The sequence below is a fragment of the Xiphophorus hellerii genome, chromosome 14 (assembly GCF_003331165.1).
Source record: "Xiphophorus hellerii strain 12219 chromosome 14, Xiphophorus_hellerii-4.1, whole genome shotgun sequence".
Lineage (NCBI taxonomy): Eukaryota > Metazoa > Chordata > Actinopteri > Cyprinodontiformes > Poeciliidae > Xiphophorus > Xiphophorus hellerii.
The window spans coordinates 18958446-18980815 of record NC_045685.1 but is presented as its reverse complement, the minus strand read 5'-3'; the positions used below and the strand labels follow the sequence as shown (position 1 = coordinate 18980815).

Below are 22370 nucleotides of genomic sequence, written 5' to 3'. Positions count from 1 at the left end.
GGGATCAACATTTTGTTGAGTTGGGCTTTATATTGTCACAGTCTTCCGATTTTGTTACACTATAGGCATAAACTTAAATATGTCTTACCTGGATATCTGCTATTATTTAGACAGGGATTAGGGCAAAAAGAAGTTTTGACCTTCATGTAAAGGTTGTGGCAGAAAAATAACATCAATATGAAGATCCATGGAACTAAATACATGCCAATGCTGGAAAAAAACACAATTAAAGGTCAAAAATCAACTCAATGCTGGGATGGAAGGTCACCTTACAGCAGGACAGGAACCTCAAACATACAGCCAGAGCTTCAGTTGAGTGGTTTAGGTCAAGGGTCATGATCGCCAACCCCTCAGGGCCGGTAACATGAAACGTTTAGTTGTGTCTCTGGGTCATCACACCTGGATCAAATGGCTGGATTACCTCTTTAGTTTGGAGTCGAGTTCTCCAGAATCCTGCTAGTGATGAAATTATTTGATCTGCAGCAAGACTTGAAAATTCATAGGTTCATAGTTGCTCTGACACAAGCTGATTTCACTCACCAACATCCAGATGTCAGATGGGAAATCTCACAAAACTTCTTGAGTTCAGAGTAAACAAACATGGCCGACGAGGAAGATCCAATTGCGATAGTTTGTGGACTATTTTTAATAGACAAGAAACAAAACAAATCCGGCGGATTTGTTCTGTTTTCTGGTGCACCATCTTGCTTTCTGATTGAAAGCAAGATGGTCTTGCGTTCTGATTGAAAGCAAGATGGTCTTGCTTTCTGATTGACTGCATGAACATTGAACGGTCTGTATGTTTTCCCTCGAGGAACCAATGCAATCCAACAATATTGACGATGTGAGATCAGAGCGGTCCCGATGTTCTTCCAAGCAGACTATATCTTAGCGCTGCAGGACTATCTCCTTAGATTATCTTTAGAACCATCTACAGATAAGATGGTTCTTATCTCTTGATCGTAGTGTCAACACTATCAAATTGGCGGGAGGTAGAGACAAACCCTCTGACACATTGGTTTCAATTCCAACCCTGGTCCTCAAGAACCAAACCCTGCATGTTTTAGGTGTTTCCTTGCTGATTAACAGGCTACTCCATCCCTCGATGGCATGCAGAGGAGGTCATGCAGTCATTTGAAGAGTGATCCCTGAGGACCAGGGTCGGGAACCACTGCACTGAAAAACCTGCAGCTACAATTGTAGCAACAAGTACTAATACTATTACCCAGATGATAATTTATTTCAACATTTTCAGACAAATTGTACATACTCTGTTGGTTATGATGTGAAATCCCATTAAATTATATTCCAGTTTGTGGATTTAATGGGATTACATGTGAGTAAATAAATAAAGGGGTGTGAAAACATTCGACAGTCACTGCTGGTACAGCATGTTTTGAAAAAGAAACCATCCAAAAGCTTGACTCTGTTTAAATCCAGTGTAAACAAGCGATGAGAGGTGCAGTAAGTCCCTCCCATCCACGTATTTCTCCGCTTCTGTGAGCCGAGGTCTGAACGTAACAAACCCAGAATGCCTGGATGGCCGCCTTTGAATACTAACCAAGTGAAACTTTACACTGCAGGCAATGCAGACAGATATGCAGGCAGCATTTAGTGCTGGGGAAAGACGGTGGGAATCTCCCTATGGTACCCAAACAGATTTAACAGTCCTCGTTACCAGGGAAACCGGCTGGAGGCACTCCCTGTTGAATAATTGATGAGCTGGTGTCGCCTTACAATCTCCCCGTCTCTGAGTTTGTAGCGGATTTGAGCCTCAGTCTGAACCCGAATGCGCTGCCGGAGCAGGAGAGACCTCTAGTGGCTGAAATGTAGAGTTGCAGAGATCAACAAAGCTGTTCTGGAAAGAGAAATGGAGTTGTTTTCTGATAATAAATGAAGCTTCTGAAAAATATACTTTGTTCTTTTGAATGACTGACAGCAGGGGGAACTGACCTTCGTTGTTTTCCTCCATCTGGACTTCAACAGCTACATTCAATCAAGTCGATGTTTATGCGGCAAGTGATGTTTATGCGATGTCTGCCCACGTGTGCAGCTGCCTTCACCGCCTACCCAGAGCTCTGACTGAGGGACGGACGTCAACTTTACGACAGATTCTGTTGGTGTTTTTGATAAAGCTTTAGGTTTGTGCTTGAAGAGAGAGAAGTCACCGCTGTAATGCTCTGATTGTGGCGACTTAACACTATCAGACAAACCCCGTAGTGGTCTGTCCTGATTTGTGTTGCACCCGAGCTAATAAAATGGTTTTGAACCAATCTTAATTTCTCTTTCTGTTTCTCAGGAATCAGACATTGTTCTTATTTTTTTAGAGGTTGACTTTTTGATATTTCTCCAAGCTTCAGAAGGTTTTCCAAGTTTTGCTTTGGACTTAAGATGGTCTTTATCTGCTTATCCATGCAGGGACGCAGTGGTGGTTGGTTCTTATTTTTAGCAGTCATTGGACAAAAATCGCCGATTCATCACAGGGCAAAACAAGAGAAGAAGTCCATTGACCTTTTGTTTAGGCACTAAGGATCGCCATGTACTCATACTATGTAAAAGCAGTTTCCTTCGTAGGATGGCTGGATTGAGCCCAAGTTACGAAGAGACTGTCCATCCTTTCTGGACGGGTCTCTCCTTTGAGGCGTCCGCAGAACGAGCAAGAGAGTTTAGTTGGAGAACAGGATATGTGGGTTTGTCCACCTGGACCCGATACTTCCACAAGCTGATCTTGAGTAAGCAGAAGACAACAGATTGATGAATGAAAAGTGGCTGAGAAAAGACGTATTGAATCTGTAAAACTATGAAAACTGCATCTCATAACAACTTTGATGGTACCAAAATAATATTTCTAATAATCAAACTGTGTTGTCTTTGGTTTAATTTAAAGATCCAGATAAAAAAAAATAGGAACTAATTGTATCTGTGTAACAAAATGTCTAGTTCTAGATTTGCATAAAGCGAAACATTGGTTCTCCATGTTTGATTCATGTTCTGGGTTGCTAAGTTTACGACCTTTTGTTATGTCTGATCAAATCTTGGTTCAGAATTAAGTCGTTTCCACAGCAAACATCTTTCTGAAACCGACCAGGCTGGACTGACGGTGAAAAGGAGAAAAACGCGGAGGACTAAAAACTGCAACACAGCCCGTCTGGTTGGAAGCTTAAAGACAGAAGGGATGACTCAGGAGTTTTGCACGACTTTGTAGCTCCGCGTTTCGTCTTATTTGCTTCTAAAACCGATCCGAAGCGGGAAAGTCCCCCCACGGTGACCTGGCCACACGGTGTCGGCTTTCCTCAGTCTGGCCTTGTGCGCTAGAGAAGCCGAAGCTTCTATATACAGATCAGATATATTTATGTTTGGCAGCTCTCATGTCTGCGCCTCAATCACGGGTGAGCTCACATGCACCAAGCGGTTATCATCTGAAACAAATAAAATCCTGGCTTGTGAAGGGAAAACAATCAGCCAGTGAGAAATGTTTTGATGCTTTGCTTGACACGCCCTTGTTGTGACCTTCAAGCTGCACCACACCCACCTGAGTCCATCCTGTTGCATGATTAATACAACATCTTGAATAATTTAAAGTCGCTGTGTGGATTCTTTTGAATCATATTGACAGGAGAAGCAGTTGTTTTTAATGCTTGTCGGTGTTAAATGTTGAGGTAACTGCTTTGTTTTCTTATAGTTTAGAGGGAAAACATGATGACAGCAAAGTGAGGACCCTCCCGCTAGTTGTTTTAAATAATAGGTGTGAACACGACACTGAGATTTCATGAGAATTTAAGAAAACTTTAACTTGTAGAAAAGGTTCAAACTGTTAAAAAGTTAGATTTTCAGTGTTTTATTTATGGGGGAAAATATTTATTCCTCTCCATCGCATTGTTTATCACTTATGCACAATTTCTTATCACGATAAGAATTTTGATTTATCCTCATGATAAATTTATTGATGTTAAATAAAAAATAGAGAGATGACAGCATGATCTGAAAAGTGTTTTTTGCTCTTTTCCCCGCTGTTTGTTCAACAAGAGCATCAATAAATTTAAAATAATGTTTGCATTTTAGTGATAAAAAGCACACTTTCTTAAGTAAGTGGTGTCCCGAAGAAGCTTGAATGTTTTTCAAGAACAATGTTTGTGTTTGTGGTGCTATGAATGCTATGCCATCCAATTATCACCCTGCAAATCTATTTATTACCTAAAGGATAAGTAAGAGTAATGAATAGTGTTTTTTTATTGATATCTTTATCATTATCATAATAGTACCACAAAATATTGTGACAAAATTAGCCTTTTTTGTCATATTCCAACAATAAAAGATGTATTTTACTGTGATTTTATATGATAAACCAACACAAAGCACAAGTGCCTTTACTCTAACATCCTGAAATAAATAAAATCCAGTGCAAACAATTGTTTTTCCACATTCTGACTAGATACATTCAAGCTTACGATATAATTTTATACCCTAATCTTGCTTTAAAGTTGTGGTTGTAACATGTTTGCTCTAGCTCCCAATACTCATGTATTAATGATAGAAAAGCTGCCATCTCACTCAGTTTTGCACAGTAATATCTGGCGAAACCCACTGAGACTCTGCTTGTTATTCAGTTTTTTAAGAACAAGGTTTTTTTTAAAAAAAAAAAAAAAAACGATAACAGCACTCCCTCCTACTGGGTTAGGCAGGGTTAAACAATAAACAATAAGCAGCAGACACGTTTACTGCTGTAATTCTGATTATTGGACTGTTTGCTAACCTTATTTTTTTCACACCCCAGAGTGTGATTTTTGCACCTAAATTATTTCTGCTGTCAAAGTGAGAGATTGACAAAGACGGTGTGAAACGATTGGCATTTTTATTAATTCTTTTACTTGTTTATTCCTATTTTTGTGCAGTAGTCTATCATGTAGCTCTAATATCATTATCAGAGGTTGACTGACAGAAATCTTGAGCTGCAGCCAGACTCTCCTTTGAATGATGGATTTGGATGCTTCGCAGTTGGACAATTAGTCTGCCAAACAAATATCTGTGGTGCTTTGACTGTTTTCTAATTAAACATAAAGTCTTGTAGCTACTGAATATTCTTTACAACTTGAGAATAATTAATTGAGCCTCTTGGGAAAAGCTTTAAAGGAACTAATAAGTTGAAAAGTGCACCGTTTTAATTCTTCGTTTTGTTTCATGTTATTTCTGCACATTTGCTGATGATTTCATGAAGATTTTTGTCGTTTCCGTCCACAGCGGCTGTGCTGAAGTACGAGAACAACGTGATGAACATCCGACAGTTCAACTGCTCACCTCATCCTTACTGGCTGCCCAACTTCATGGACGTTTTCACCTGGTCTCTGCCGTTTGTCGGGGAGAAAGGTGAGTGCGCAGTCGCAACATATTAAAGGGAGTTCATTTAAATTTCCTAAAGAAATGCAGCGAAGGCTCTGCTAGTTTGTATGAAGCAAAAAGCTGATTGATTAATAACTTGCTGCCGCTTCTTTAGATGAACAATAAAACCAAAGTTTACATACAGATTGATTACTGTCTCTCTGAATGATGAGGGAAAGTCCAGGTTGTGATGTCACTGCTTTGGAGGCTTCTGATAGGTTAGCTGACACATTTGAGTTAATTGCCAAGATATCAGGAAGAGAATTGTGCAGCTGCACAAGTCTGGTTCACCCTTGGAAATGTCCAGCTACTTTATTGTCCAGGAAGGAGTCGGGTTCTGTATCCTAGAGGAGAAAATGTTTTGGTCCAAAATCAAATCAGGCCCAGAAAAAAAGACCTTGCCTGAAGCTGGTGAAACAGAGTCATAATGCACAGTGAAACATGTCCACAACCAACATAAAGAAACAGACTGCAGTTTGCAAGTGGACACAGAGACAAATATCGTCATTTTTGGAGATATGTCTTGTTATCTTATGAAACTAAAGTGGAACTGTTTGTCCAAAATGTCATTTGGAGGACATTTGTTTCAACCTGTGATGGTATGTGTTGATCTGACATTAATTTTTTCTCTTTTTGTGGATAATGCTGATCATTTTTGAGTCTGAAGAAATTAAAAATGCAGTTATCTATATTTGCCAGCAAGTGGCATAACCCGCCTTAAAAATCACAAATAAATTACTACACTGAAAAGTTTTTCTTGTACAATAAAATCTTCACTCTGTAAATCTTTGAAGCAGTTTTTTTTTAATAACCAGTCTTGCATTCACTTACACTGGGTTTCTCACCAGAGTATGACATCTTCTGTCATGACAATGAAGAAATTCTGGGTCATATATCTTCAAAAAGAAAGATTTATATTTATTTCCTTTTCCTATTCCAAGTTATTTTCCCATCAGAAATGGGGCTGCAGTAAAACCATAGAAGAAGAACTGCTAAAGCAGCAGAGAGCGAGGGACCATGATGCAGTAGATTTTTTTTTTTTCCTATTCAGGTTCCTGACGGATTCATATCAGCAAGGTTAACAAGAAGTCAATGCCTTTTTTAGTTAGTATATCCTTTAGTAGCTGTAGTAAAGTAAATAAGAAACATTTTTAAAAAATACATGTATTGTCCTCCCAGGTTACTTTGTTTACAGCAAATGAAATTGAAATTGTTGAAGTTCTTTGTCGTGTGAAAGCTACTTTTTCAGGAGTGAATTAATACAATAAAGTTAATAAAGCTTTTGGCAGTGGGTCAATATGTATCTGATCTTTCTGCACAAAAATCTAAAATGTAGATTTTCCCTGAGTATAGCTGTGCGGTCTCCTTTTAAATGCAAATATGCAACGATTTAAAGAGAATGTCTGGGTTAATTAATAAAAATACTTTGTGTTGGAGCTTGTTTGTGCACAAAGGACCTGACTCTCCTCCTGCTGAAGTTAATCACTCCTAAATAAACGGTTATAAACCTTAGGTTTGACCCTCTTTGTTCTCCTCTGTATTCAAAACCTTTTGTTGTTTTTTTTTATCTTCAGTGACTGAGATGCTTGTGAACGTGTTGAGCATTTGTTCCAACGATGAGCTGACGACTGACGAAGAGCTAGACGGTGAGTGCTGCTGAAGTTTTGCTTCAGCTCCACTAGAGGGAGACATTCTTCCACTCATCTGTTTTCTCAAAACGTAAACTTTCTTTTCAGGTTTAGGTCCAGAGAACCTTTGACTTCAAAATGAAAAGCATTTATTTATCTGTAAAGTTGCTAGTGTTGCGTAGTATTTCTTGGCTGCTGCACGTTTTTTGTCATCATGTCAGAGGAGGTTCAGTTTATCTCCAGTCACATTTTTTCCAGTTTTCCTCTGCCTGCTTTGACCCTTATGGGCAAACAGGAAATGATCTCACCTCCTCTTCCTCCTCGTTTTTGGACGGGGATTCGGCGTTTGGCTGTTTCTCACACCGGTCGCATTTTCTAAATTTCTTAGTTTGCGAATCGAAAATGTTGCTTAGTTGAATGAGTTTAAAGCCTCCAGCAAACATATTCACTTTCTCCTACTTTTACACCTATTGTCACGTTGAAGAGCTGAAAATCGTATGTATTTTATTGAAATTAAGTAATGAATTAATACAAAGCAGTACATTGTTGTGAAGTGTACATAAAATTATGCTTAAACTCCGTTTTCTTTACTCTGATATCTCTAAATAAAATCTATTGTAACCAATTGCTTCAGAAATCACTTGATTGGTGATTTAAATAATTGGTAATTTAAACGCAGTATAAATAAAGCATTTCTGTTGGAGAACAAAGTTTAAAGCAGAGTTTGATTTTAAAATAATGTCCCAAAACATACAGTAAATACCGTATTTCCTGGACTCTAAGTCACAATGTTTTTACTAGTTTTGCTACTCCTGCTCTTTCGACTGATCTGACTTATACTCCAGGAAATTCAGCAAAATAAACTGCATTAGATAAAAGCGTGACTATGTGTTAGCGTGGCCTAGTCAAAGGCCAGACATTTGGTCCAGTCGAGAATCTGGCAAAGCATGAAAGTGGCTGTTCACAGATTCTCTCTAGATGCTCAAAACTGGCAGACATACCACAAAACGTGCATGCCACACTTTTCAGATACTTCACTGGAAAGAAAATCGTAAAAAATATAAATAAATAAAATAAATAATAAAATACAAGAAAAATGGTTGTGACAAAATATGAATAAGTTCCAGGCGTGTGAATACATTTGCATGGCTTTGTAAATCGGCCAGAAAATGTCCTGATTTGTTTTGTATCTGGAGCTTTAATTATAACAGTTTTTAGTATAATATTTATCCACGTTGACTCAGGTAAATTTTATTGGCTTTTATTAGTGTATGCAGACTTCAGATAACACTGTATGAATCAGTTTTTAGCCGTCCTCTAACATCTGTTTCATCGACTCACTCCCTCGGTGATTTCAGACTTTCTCACTTCTTTTCTTTCTTTGCTTTTTTCTTCACTTTCAAAGCCGTTTCAACTCTTTTTCGGTTTCAGTTTTCAGTGTTGCCCTTCAAGATGTTTAATTATTTTCCTTCCTCGCTCACCTCCACCTTTCCAGTTCCCTCATAATCTCTGACCATCTCCTACCTGCTGTTGTTTCCATGATTCCCAGTTGCGTCCTTCCTCACTCCATTCTCTCGCCGCTCTTCTAATGCTGGAATATTATCACTTCTTTGGTTTCACTCATCTAATCTCTTTGTTTCTTCATGTTTTGCAGAGTTTTGCCTTTTCATTTGTTGTGCTTTTTCTCATCTCTCCCTCCGCTCATCTTTCATTCTGCGGCCATCCACTGATCTGTCTGTCCTCTCTCTTTGTCTTCTCTTCTGGGGTTGTTTCATGAGAAGGACAGCTAATATATCCCCCCAAAAAAGGTACAAAACGCTAGTCGAGTCCGTGTGTGTATGCAGCGTCAGCTGAGACTCCTGCCGTTTGTGAACTAACTTCCCTCTCCTAACAATCTGTCCTGAATCTCTGTTGTGGAAGTAGAGGATGTGTAATAGTTGGACGAACCAGTTTCTAGCTAGCAAAACGCTGAAGGTGAAAATCAACAAAAAGGTCAATCAGTTCTCTCATTTTTACTCCACTCCCATCATTCTTTCTTTTTTTAATTTCCCAAAACTGATTCCCCGACGGATTCAAGCTGTTCAACCAAAAAAAAAACAGGAAAAATCCACAGAGCATGGGGTCGTCCAAACATGCCGATCTGACATGTTTAGACACAAACCAGGCTGTTTTTACAGAGGATGCACGCTGCTGCCCTGACTCTGGGGTTTTTAGCAGTTTTTAGCGGTTGGCATGGTTGCACCCAGTGCTGAGAAACACTCAGGTGCTGTGATGTGTATAATCTGGGTTTTGGGAGTTTAAATAACAGCATTATGGTTTTCATGTGTTGCTTTTATTGTTAAAACTAATAGTCCAACAAAACGCTCTTCCTCTGTCCACTGTCTGACGGCACCAGCCAGGTTTTTGTCGGATTTTCTCGTAGCTGCCATTAGCTGCCTTCAGTTACTTATTTTTCATGAAGGAATGAAAACACAACTTATCTTTTTTTTTCTTTACAGACTTTTGATCATTTGTTGATTATATCCAGCTCTGGAAAAAACAAGAGCAACACTTTATTTGAAGGGTTGTGCAAAAGACTGACATGACACTGTAAACATGAATTAGTCTTTATGAATGTTTATGACTGTTGTCATGAAGTGTCATTTGTTAAGTAGTGGCACTATTAATGCAAAGTTGCTTTAAATCAGTTTCGGTCCGATAGTTAACCCAATTGGACAGGAAGAAAAACATTGAAAAATGACACTTTTGGATTTCAAGTCTGACTTCTTGGAAGGAAAACATGTAAAACCAGATTTGGTTTTAGTTTTTTTTTTCTAGTTATCAACTTAAAAGCTGTTGTTTTTGAGCCATTTTTGTGACCTCTGACCTCTGTTTTTTTTAGGTGCCACGGCTTCTGCCAGAAAGGAGGTCATCCGCAACAAGATCCGTGCCATTGGGAAGATGGCCCGGGTATTCTCTGTGCTCAGGTAATCAAACATGCCCAACCTCAGCGCTGCAGGGCGCAAAAAGATGTAATTCTTAAGCGCCCCAGTAGTTTCCTCAATAGTTTCCTCAGTAGTTTCCTCCTGTTTTTTTGTGTTTTTTTTTTTTTTTTTTTTACTGAAAGCTTATCAAACTATCCAACAACCAAGAACTTTGTTTACTCTTCTCCTGCCAACATCAGTTAGAGAGAGGAAGGGAAATGAATCAAGGCGGCAGCGTTTTCCTGCTGTAAATCTGTCGCTGCTGTGTTTACGCTGAAGTTTGAACCTCAGACAGTTTTAGATGAACAGCCAATCAGACGGACAGGAAGAGGCAGGAGGAGACAGGAAGCTGCGATGCCCAAGAAAAAGAAGAAGTCTGATGGTCAGAGGAGGAGAGGAGCGAAACGAGGATTGGTTCCTCATCCATCCATCCATCCATCCATTTTTCATCCATCCATCATAAATTTAAAAAATGTTCAATCTTGAATCTTAGATTTTATGAATTTTTCCATAAACTCAGACTTGAACTTCTGGGCCTTGGTCATGAAAGAGCGCCAGGCCCATAGTAGAACATGTTGGTGGCAGCATTATGCTGTGGGGTTTCATTTCTTCAGCTGGAACACAGTTTCTCTCTTCCTTTGTTGATCTGATGAAGCTCGCCGTCGCTCCGACTCCAAATAACAGAAAAGTCAAACGAGTCCAGATCTGGAGCAGACAGCGGATCCTCGGGTCGGCTCCTTTACTGAACACTGAGCTCAGGTGTGACTCCTGCTCTCCTGTGTGTTTCAGAGAGGAGAGTGAGAGCGTGCTCACGCTGAAGGGGCTGACCCCGACTGGCATGCTGCCGAGCGGAGTGCTGTCCGGTGGCAAAGAGAAGCTGCAGAACGGTAAGACCGCGACCTCCGACCCCCTGACCTGGTCTCAGGACCAACAGAAGAACCCTAACCAGGCGCCAGCTCAGTATTGGAATATCATGTTATAAGTTTAACTGTAGCTTCTCTGAGTTAGTTAAAGAGAATTAAAAGCTGTAATCTTCTCTCCCAGCAGCTACATTCAGCATATTTTCTTTGGTTTCGTTGTTTTCTTCTTGAATGTGTCCTCTCTTAACGTCCGGCGTTACTGCTTCTGTTTTTCAGTCCCTGTTTGCTCACTTCTGCTGGTTTTACTCAAATATTACCCATGTGTTTTCTTTCTCCTCTTTCTCTCTGGAAACTGCAGGTACATTCGGTTGTTGTGCAAGTATTTCACTGTGTTTTGTCTTCAGATGTTCTGTCTTTGGATTTATGTTCACTCTCAGTTTCACAAATTTTCTCTGCAGGCTTTAAGAAGCTTTACGTATAAGAAATCAAAACTAAAATTTTAAGATTATCTATCTTCATAGAAAAAGTAAAAATTACCTCTTTCTCAACTTAAAAGCAGATTTTTGTATATTTACAGCCTCATTGTCCCTCTAGAAAAAACACTAAAAACCAATAAAATACATTTATACAATAATGCATTAGTTTAATCTTACTTTAGAAATAATTGTCGTTCTCAGATGTTTTTTATGTAGAATTGAAATATACATTTATCAGTCGTTAAGCTAATTTTTTGTTTGGCTCTTTGAACTTTGAAAACATTTAGCGCAGTTAGCTTCCACTAAACTAATTTTTCTGGATAAATTCTAAAGCGCTAATTTGCTTGGATGTTTACAAGTAAACTTTATGAAACTTAAAGTTGAATACATTTTGATATCTGCTGCAGTATTTGTTATCGACTTTTAGGAATTCTTCAAGTAGCTGGTCAGTTACATTCATGCTCTTATTTTGAAACCGTTTGAGCAGTTTCCTCTCCTCATGTTCTCCACCTGTGAGGCAATGCAGGAAATTACAGGTTTTCTCTACCCAGAATGCATCAGTATTTATTTTTGTATCGCATCTTATGGTTGTTTTGGAGTCCTTTGTTTTATTTAAATATTTGGTTAAGATAAATTAACTTTGCGAGATTACTAATTAAATGTTTCTGAACTTTTTAGGCCGTCTAAAACAAATTAAAGTATAAATAAACTATTCTTCAGTCATTTAGGTTTCTATAGGGATTTTTAGAGTTGTAATTTCTTTTTCTACTAAGGCTTTGGATTTTTTCCAGAAACATCAGTGTGAAATATGCTACTGCATACATATTTACCATAGTTGCTGATGACATTTTAATAAATCATCTCTTACAATAATATCTTTAGACAGGCTCTTCCTCCCTATTTAACCAGGATGTGTAAAAACATTTGCGTAGCTTCATCAGGGCTCTCCCCTCATTTAGCTGATCACCTGTGATTTTCCATTTCAACCACGTTTTATTTGTGTTGTTGGTTTAGTTTGAGCTCATCCTCCTGGAGCTTTGTGCTGTTTTCTCGTGTCTGTAAACCTCGGCGTCCCTCCTTTATGTTGTGTTTTATTTAAATGTGTAACACTTAGTAATCGGTAAGTGGCTGGAAGGTTTTCTTCCCACTCAGCCAGTGATTTTGATATTTAGCATCAAAGGAGGCTGAACCTGTGTATTATTATCCTGTTGTGTCCATCTGATCCAGTTCTTCATTTGTTTCCAATATTTCTAATCACATTTCTAGCAGAAACAAATGGTTTTCCAACATTTTTGTGTCATATTTTCTCTAAGGATTTTTATTTTTTTTTTACATTCATTCGTTTGACACTTTTTCTTGAACTTTAACCCTTTCTCCATGATATTTGCTGCCACTTCTGCTCCTCCTCTTCCTCCCTTTTTGCTAACATCCTCGTATTCTTTTGTCATGAAATGTGGAGATGCCGTTAACCTTTTGTTGTCGTTATTGGCTGTCTTTGCTGCTCATTGACTTGTTCCTGGGACACAATGACCTCCTCCTGCTCACCTCTCTCGTTCATTTTGCAACCCCCCTCTTCTTCTCTTCAGCTACTATTGAAGCTATTGAGGCTGACGAAGGTAAATGGGTCTAGCCGCCCTCTTCTGTTGCTTTTTCATGGCAATAGACAGTCGGTGGGGAGGGAAGGAGGGAGGGAGGGCGGGTTTTGGCCGGGTTCTTCCATTCATCTCGCTGGTGCTTGAGTAGAGCTGTGGCGTAGTTTAGAGCAAGAAGTAAGTACGTTAGATCATGTGGTCGAACGTTTTAAAGGGGGACCAGCTTTTCATAGCAGAGATTTCATGATCACAGATTGTCACTGTGATTTATTGTTGTTGTTGTTTTTCTTTTTTGTTTGTTTGTTTGTTTGTTTTTAATTAATCGGGTGAGCGCAAAGCAAAAAGACAAGACACCACTGCAGAGTTTGTGACTGAAAATGTTTGCTTTACATTTCAGAAGAATTGCCAAGTGACGTTTATTTTCGAAACGCTGGTTAGCGAGAAAACTGCCAGACATAGTTGCACTTGAAGGAACTCATTTTTCACCCTCACAAAATGTGGAAGGTGTGAATATGTGGGTATTATCAGGTCCTCTGGAAGCGCTAGCGTGAATTTCTGCTGCCTGGAAAACACAGTGGCTCCTTAAAAACTGATTTTGTGCATTAATTATTGCTTTCTTGTGATAAACACAACCAAATAAATGCTTAGGGATTTCAGACATACCCTATAAATTGGGGTTTTTGTTCAAAGAAAAGAGCGCTAGTATAGTCAGAGAAATTGCAATCAATTACAGAACTGTGCAGAAGTTTTAAATCGCAACAAATGTCTGTATTTTCTTTCCACACTGCCAGACATTCTTGTAATTATTTGAAATGTGCTTGACCAACATTTCCTCTGGCTTTCTGAGTTTCTCTTTTGACTTTAGCTGCTTCTTCTTTTTCATTAATTTTCAACCCATTTCAGTGTCAACCCAAATAACGTTAGTTTTGTTTGTAGTAGTGGAAAACTACTACATGACAGTTTTCTGTTTAATACAATAAATAATTCTTCCCTGTGGTTCCATATTTCACATTATTATCCATTTAATGTGGTGCTTTTCTAATTTCAAGTTTAAAAAAAAGTGCATTTGAAAAAGAGTAGAAAAGCTAATAATTAATTTTATTTCACACTCTGAAGCAGAGTTTCCAACTCCAGATTCTCCTGCAACCTTTGGATGCATCCCTGCTCCAACGTACCTGAATCAAATGGCTGAATTGCCTCCTGGTCACTAACCATTTATTTGATCCAGGTGTGTTGGAGCAGGGATGCAAACAAACGGCTGCTGGACAGAGACATTTAGTCCCCTGATCTAGCGGATGTTCTGGACTATCATAGGACCAAATTCTTCTCAGGAGCCCTGTTCGCGTCCAAACGAGTGGTGAAAATGGGAGAAAAAAAATAATTAAAAGGAAAAAATCAAGTCCTGATAAAAAAAACCCCTGAGAATTGATGGTTTTAATGTCAACAGGAGACAAAAAAAAAAACAGACAAAGTCTAAAGAAAAACCCCAAAGAAGTGTCTTAATGACGCCTACAGAAGTGTTGATCAACAGCATTTTTGATGCTTACAAGCATGTCTGTCTTTTTGGAAAACTTTTGCACAACACTATAAAATAAACGCCAAGTCACATTTCCTCTGATGGAGACTCAGCTTCATCGTCTACCTCTTGCGCTGCCCTCACACAAACTTATGAAATCTTGCTATGAAAGCCTCTTAGTGTTTCGTCCCCTTTGAAACGGCTGAAGCAGTTGTGCATTGTTGTTGCTGTTGCATTTATCCTCTAATTGCTTCCGAGCTAAAAACCCAAAGCTCCTGGGGAGAAATCTGCATTAGACTCTCCCTTTTTGAAAAGGATAACAAACTGTTATCTGCATCGCTTTTTCTTGGTTTGCGCAAGAACAACCTCAACTGCGAGCTAAATAGTAGTGCGCCCAGCTGCTATTTACATTGAACCTGTCGGGTACTTCCTCTTGAACCCCACAGAGGACAATCCACTGTAGTGTCCAGACTCTTCTTTGCTTCTCTCTCTCTCCATGTCGGTCTCCTGTGGCCCTGCTGTGTCGTGTTTCCTTCCTGTGAGCTGCTAATAACTTGTGTGTGACCTGTGCTATGCAGCAACACAACTACGCTACCCATCATGCCCTTCTTGTAGAATATGACGCCCCTGCTTCCTCGTCTTAACAGAGGGTCATCTTTTGTTTCTTTTGCGTCATTTTAAAGAGGCTTTATGAGAGGTGGAAGTGATTAAACGTGAAAGTTTTTGCTCCATTTAGGCCTGGTGGTCACTTCCATCCCTCATAGCTCCTGGTAAATCCTAATTGCTGCATGCTCCAAGCAGACGTAGCAAGTCGTTAGCACCGTCAAGTGTCTGTAGTGTTTCAGTCTCAACGTGGTTTCTATTCTGTGGTAGTGTCTCAGTGGACTCCACTCTATTATTTTTTGTTTTCCCCTCCTCCCTTCGTTCGTTCTTTATTTTTCTGTGTCTCTGATCATTGTCTTCTCTCCTTTTCAAACTGTGATGTGACGACAGGGCGATCTGGATGTTTGGGGTCCTCGGGCTTTGTCTTAGAGCCGTGTTTTCTTTTTTTTATACTACCTGAAAACACAAGACTTGCCACGAAACAGAACACAAAAAAAAACAAAAAAAAGAAAGAAACAACAGCAGTGCAACATGTTCTACGATTTTCTTTGTAAAGCATGTTTTGGTGGTAAAGTGAAAACCTGTTGACCCTGATGCCAGCAGCCCCTTGTTATAGATTTAGAAGGATCGTTTGATCCTTTTGTCAAAACCTGTTCCTCTCTTCTCATCTGGTAAATGATGTTAAGGTGATGTCCTGTTAAATAAAATGAGGTTAAGGATGGCATATGTTTTTACAACACATTTAAGCAGTTTTAATTGTGTGGAAGGTTATTGAAATGTTGTAAAACAACAGTTTTGGTAAACGTAGCTATAATTTTTTCTGGATAGAGTTACATGAGAAGCTATTTTGTTAAAAAAAAACACCATATAAACTCACAGGAGCAACAGTAAAACATGCAGGTTTAGCTGTTGCTACGTTACGTAGCACTCATTTTAATGCTCCTATTCACTTTGAATTGTTCTGCACAAATTCAAGTCATAAAGTGATTCATTTTAGTAAAATCCAATTATGCCCTGCAAAAACACAAACTCTTCCCAAGTATTTTGGTCTAATTTATATTGCAAATTAATTGTTTTGAAAAAAGTCAAAATTATAAATAACCTTTTAGCAAAATACGGGAGCTTAATGTTGAATTATTGACTAGTTCTACTGGCACATTATTTCACTTGTAACATTGGAAAAAAGTCTTACTATAAGTGAAACAATTTACCAGTGCGACTTGTAGCTTTTTTTAAATTAATATTAGAGAATCATTGATTTAAAACATTCTGCTATAATGTGCTAAAATGTTACCTGTAAGTTAGTTCTGTCTTATTTCAAGCGTAATAAGATGTTTGCACTAAAAACTGGATAGAAATACTTGGATGTTTCTGCATTGTATAGTCCAATTTGATTCAAACTGTAATGTAAATTACGAAGATAAACAGTTAATGTGTAACTTGATGTGTAAAGCAAATAAATGGCAGTAATCACTGAGTCAATGACCTTTTCATTCAGAGAGAGGAAAAGAAATCAAAGAAGCACTGGAGAGTCAGGTGTACTTTCTAATAGAAAAAAGCAAAGATAATGTCAGCAGCAGCTTCTTCATTGGCTCCATCAAGGAAACAAACATGGCTGCACACAGAATCGCTGGACTGTTTGCTCTTTCTACGGAAAAGCAAATGTGTAATTAAAAGAAAAATAATTTCTATTGCAGTTTGCAAAATAAACCAATTTATTTTGTTTTATCAAATACCTCATTTGATAAAACCTTTTTATCAAAAAATAAAATGAATGTGTTTCCATTAAGCATATTTATTTTCGAAATGTTAAATTGTGACAATGGAAACGCAGCCTGAGGAAATGGCAGCATAAACACAGAGGTCAGGTCAGGTCAGGAAAGATTTAGAGATTTATGAATAATTTCTCATGTAATTTTACCCAAGAAGGTGAACATGAACATTTTTGTAAAGGTGACTTTAGGACTATCATCCTGCGCTCATTATTAGCGCAAGGTTTGGCTTTAGTTTTATTGTTTTATTTGTTTTGGACAAACTCTTGTTTTGATTTCCAGTCTTCAAGCTTACAAACCAAATCAGCTACTTTTATGATTCTCACAATTTCATTCCTCCCCTTTTTAAAACCGCCTCTGATTTCCTCGTCTTTTCCACTTTTCTTCCCCTCCACGTCTCGACAGCCATCAAAGGCTTCTCCCCTCAGCACAAGATCACCAGCTTCGAGGAGGCCAAGGGTCTGGACCGCATCAACGAGAGGATGCCGCCGCGGCGGGACGCGCTGCCCTCGGACGCCAGCCTCAACTCGCTCAACCGGGCCCTGTCCTCGGAGACCAACGGCACGGACTCCAAGGGGAGCACCAGCGCCGGCAGCGGAGGCAGCATCCAGTGAAGGCCGGCAGCAGCAGCAGGCGCCGCCTCGGCCCGCGGGGCTACCTGGCCCCCAGCCTCACCACGGCCCACCACTGCACAGGAGGCGCAGGCGGGTGAAGGGGAGGAGGAGGAGGAACGTTGGGGGGGGCTGCAGTGTGGATGGGGGAGGCAGCTGTGGCTGAAACTTGGGGGGGTCATCTCACTTGCTCTAGTCTTTTAAAATGCCTTCATAATATTAGTTCCTAGTCAAATCCTCTAAGTTATTTGCTGGGTCACATTTCCGAGCGGTCAGCCGGGCCGCGCTTCACATCACAGTCCGTCAGAGAGAAACAGGGAAAAGAGAGAAACCGTAGAGTTTGTGTGTTTTTTTTTTTCTTAAACGACCCTTTTTCTCATTTACACCGAAACGGAAAGTCGTGTAACTTCTTACTAACTATTGTACGTTTACAAGAACACAGCACTAAAAAAGGAAAAAAAAAAAGAGAGAGACAGGGACAGAACATGAGAAAGGCGATGTTTTTAAAGATATGAGGGTGTACAAACTAAATAAGGACTATTTATTGATGACTTTTGTTTTTGCTACTCTTATAAAATAGCTCTGAAATTAATTAGGCAGTCTTAAAAATATATTAAAAAAAAGAATGTTGCAATGTTGTCGAAATGCCAAATAATGGAACGTTTTATGGTTTTTGTACATATTCTGCTTACCTCAGGTTCTTTTGGTGTGTGCTTGAACCTGATTTTTCTGTATAATGGTTAAATAACTCGGTAATTAATACCTATTTTCTTGAGTTTCATAACTGGAATTTACACTTACCTATCTATCATCTGCAGATATGTTTATTTTTTGTCTCTATCTGAACGGTGGGGACTCCAGGTGGGAGGGGGGGGGGGTATTTTATTTGTTGTTGTTTTTTTTTTTGTTTTTTTTTTGTGGCTTGCTGGAATTGAGTGTTAAATTTTTCTCTTTTTAAGTATTGCGAACAAAGTAAAAATAGAGAACCTATATTGTGTAAGAAAAAAAGACAAAAAAAAAACAAACGGAGTATGATAATAAAGTGTCTGCCTATGCATGTTTTATAAAAAATCAAAAGGAATTAGAAAACCTGAATACCTTGGCTGTGGAGGCCTGTTTTGAGATATATTGCGCTTTAGTGAACATATACTGGAAACGTATACTTGCATACTTTGAATTAACACCAAGACGCTCTATGCCTTTGACTCTCCTTTTGTTTTGTAATTGAAGCATTTCATTATCGAAGATGGATGAGAAATCCTATTTTTAACCTGCGCTTGTGAGTGCATACAGTCCAGTTAAGCATGTTTGACAATTCTCGTGGGGTGTGTGGTCACATGTGGATCTCCCAAAAAAAAAAAAATGCATGATTAGCTGTTTGTGTCCTATAAAAGGTGAAAATCAGTTCCTTTTTGTTTTAAGTTTTGTTTGTTGTTTTTTTTTGTGCCACAGAAAGTGTAATTTGATTCCTCTTATAATCTTATTTGGAACTTTGCTTTGTATATCAGTTACAGGTTTGATACTGCTCAATACTTTAAGATGAAACAACAACAAAAATATATATATACATATATACATATACTTAGATCTTTTTTAAAGAACTGCTTTAAGTGCCCAAGTAATTCACTACACGACATGAAGCCTTGCTTTTTGTAATTTAACTCCGAAAACTGTTGGCTGATGATGATGAGGCATGCACGTGCAACTATGAGAAGTATTTTATATAACTGTTCAATAAAAATGTGCATGAATTTCAACATGAAATGAAACCTGTGTTGTGTGTGAGTGTATATGAACTCTTAAGTTTGTTTTAAGTAGAGTTTCCAGGTCAATTTAAAGTATGGGAGAACATTGGTGTCAAATCATTAGTTTGGTAAATTTGTCCTTAGGCATAACAATTTAGTAATCTTTATCTAAAGGTTTTGTTTTATGTTTACAACACACCAAAACATACAAGTTCATCTTGATAACACAGAGTATTACTGTAATACTAAATGTATTTGTCACTATTTCGATACAAAATGTGCAACATTTTATACTATACAGATTTAGTACATTCACTCAATTAAGTTCTTTCTCTTAATTTTGATGGCTATTGCTTAAAGCTAATGAAAACATTCAGAAAATTTCAACTTTACACCTTAGAACATTTCAGCTGTGAGCTTCATTCACAAAAACTGAACCTTATGAACACTTTTAATCCCACATACTTGTTCAATACATGGACATATTGACCAAATGAAGCTGATAGTTCAAGTTCCCTAAAAGGAGTTTGTTAAAAGTTTGACATGTCTGAAACGTCAGAAACAACCAAAAATAGCCTTTTAACCAAAAATGATCAACTTCCTGTTGGGTTATAGACTTTTCTTTCTTGTTTCAGGGGGTTCTGAGTATGTACCAATTTTCAACTCTTTAGCCTATGAAACGTTAGGGGGCGCTGTTTGGCCCCGACTATTTTTTAATTCCATTAAAATACTGACGTTTCACAAGTTTGGTGTGTTTTCCTCCAAAATGGTATAGTGTTGGTGAAAAATAAGAAACATTTGAACCAATAGGCCTAAAAAGTGCTTTTGCTGCTCAGGTTTAAATAGACTTGTACTGTAGAAATGTTAGACTATTGAGAAGATTGTCCATGTATTGTACGGTATACACTAAGTACATGGTGGGGGCTCATTTTGCCTGAATTACTGGCATGGAGGTAATCAGTCCTGTAGCTCTGACCAGGCGTTAAGGAAGCCAAAGTTGCTTTAAACTGGTTTAACTTTTATTTAAAATATATATATATGTTTTTTATGTATTTGTTAAAACTGTCACTATGTTGTGATAGTTTGTTACGAGACAGATAAGCTGTTAAAAAAATTAAGTACATTTTTAACAGATGGGTATTTCTGTAGTTAGCACTGGGAAAAGTGCTAATTGTAATTAGCCTTTTCCCAGCGCTAACTACAGAAATGCACAGCTTGCTCAGAAACAACCAATCAGAGCCAAGAGGAGGGTTTTACTGCTGTCAATCATGACCACAGCTTCCGGCTTGCTCTCGGCTACGTTACAGCTCATTCACCATCACCACAACAGAGGCCGCCGCGGATGCTAACGCTAGTTAGCATAGCCGCCGATGATGGCGGATAAACGGCTCTCCTGTAATGGTAAGTTTTTTCACCATCATTAGCATATTTAGCAGTGTGGGCCAGAGGTTGCCTAAGTCTTCCTCCTGGATCTGATTGGTTGTTTTGGGGAGTTTTTTTTACCTGCAGCGGTGAATTTAGCAACAACAGTAATAGCACTGGGAGAAGGTGGTGAAGATCTTTACACAGATTATCTGTTTCATAATATACTGTAAAGACCTGGGGACAGTTTTAACAAATATGGAAACGCTTTTTTAATATTTTAAAGTTACATACCCCAGTTTTAATAATCACCTTCAGCTCGCTCGCATTGTTAGCTGTGACGTCAACCAACTTCTCCATAGTTTCTCTGCAGACGTCTGCGCTGTCTTTGAACTTGATAAAACACTGTGGACCAATATCACCAGTGCTGGACCTCAATAAACTTATGTGTTTTTTCCACTCTTCCTCCAGGCTTCAAACCCTGACCAAATAGAAAAAAATAAATTTTTTCCTCCTTAGTCAAGTTATTAAGGTTAATGAATCACTAACACAAGAGATGTGGCAGTTGTAGTATCAGCAAACTATATTAAAATAAAAAAATCAAATGTTGTATGAGACGACTGATCAAATTTCAAGCTTGAATTACGCTGTTGAGAAGCAATTTGCTCATGAACTACAACCCAAAATCAATGGGATGAATGTGCTTCTGAAAGATTTTAATAGAAAGCGTTATGTCTTTGGTTTCCCGTTGTGATGAGTATTAAGTTGCATAATTAACATTTTGAAGCAGGACCTCTAAACACGTGTCCCAGATCGCTCTCCAAAGCAAAGACCTTTCTCATTGTGAAGCTGACAATCGGTCCACACATTCTCTTTGTCTTGCTGCAAACCTCGCTCTTTTAAAATATAGATCCCCAAAAAACAGGATGTGAGCGTTCACTTCCTATGATTCGAGTATTGTGCTTTGAACAAAGCCGGAAAAAAAAATAAAACCTGAGAAATTGAACTCCTCTTTACGTCACGGATAGACCACCGTATTGCTTAGGTTTTTCACTTTTGCATAAGATAGACTTGTTTTGGGGAGAACAGGATTGAGGTGTGTGAAAGTATTTGAGTGAAGGAGCGGATATTTGTGATTCTTGCATGGTGGTAAGGTTGTGCATTCTTGGCTTTGTCTTCCAAGTTTAATCAAAGAAGTCACAGAGGTTGATTGGGAGGAAGCACCTTTGTTGAGAACCTGCCAGAGAGCAATTTCCCCTCAAACAAGTCGACACCTACAGTATTTATTCAGTTCAGACGAACGGTGCAAAACAAGGGGAAAAAAAAACAAATCAACACAAACCACAGCTAAAGACATGAGTAGATGATGCGTGAGTTGGTTTGATAGTCAAGGTTTCTGAATATTTTCCTTCCACATCCTTTTCTAGGCTCAGTTTTCACCGATTGTGTTTTCATTGCTGCTTGTAACGAACAAGCTACTGCTACTTTGTCAAACAGTCCACAGAATATCGTAGCAAAAGTCTTCTGGGTTGTTGACATTTTTTTATTCGGCCGACATGAAGTTGCACCAGGGATGAGTTCAGGTGACTGTAATGCAACACAAGACCTAAAGTTAGCAGAGTCATGCTACGGACCGCAGCTATAAATTGATTCAATGTTCAACAACTCTTCTTCTCAGATGAGGCCATCGACATGCAACTCTTGAATAAATGAAGAGCCCACTGCACTGAACCCCACTGAAAACCTCCTGGTTTTTCCACCAAATATCGATTTCTGATGAGTTAAAACATCAGTATTGTTGTTTCTAAATGAACATGAACTTGTTTTCTTTGCATTATTTGAGGTCTGAAAGCTCTGCATCCTTTT

General features: G+C 38.7%; 1 protein-coding gene across 5 annotated transcripts in view; it reads left to right on the top strand.

Annotated features, from left to right (window-relative positions):
• The window catches only part of LOC116732205 (serine/threonine-protein phosphatase 2B catalytic subunit alpha isoform), a 95902-nt gene extending 76736 nt beyond the window's left edge, over positions 1 to 19166 (top strand). Inside the window, exons 9-15 of one of the 5 annotated variants that reach the window (XR_004341736.1) lie at positions 5239 to 5364; positions 6951 to 7022; positions 8786 to 8812; positions 9886 to 9970; positions 10757 to 10854; positions 11186 to 12919; positions 17192 to 17337. Coding sequence is in view for 4 of the 5 variants with exons in the window: in XM_032582237.1 (XP_032438128.1) it covers positions 5239 to 5364; positions 6951 to 7022; positions 8786 to 8812; positions 9886 to 9970; positions 10757 to 10854; positions 12890 to 12919; positions 17192 to 17400 (647 nt within the window). In the remaining variant the exon portion in view is untranslated. Of the gene's footprint in view, positions 1 to 5238; positions 5365 to 6950; positions 7023 to 8785; positions 8813 to 9885; positions 9971 to 10756; positions 10855 to 11185; positions 12920 to 17191 lie in introns of all 5 variants that reach the window. The other 4 variants (XM_032582237.1, XM_032582239.1, XM_032582238.1 and 1 more) reach the window with 4 other exon arrangements.
• The last annotated feature ends 3204 nt before the right edge of the window (positions 19167 to 22370 follow it).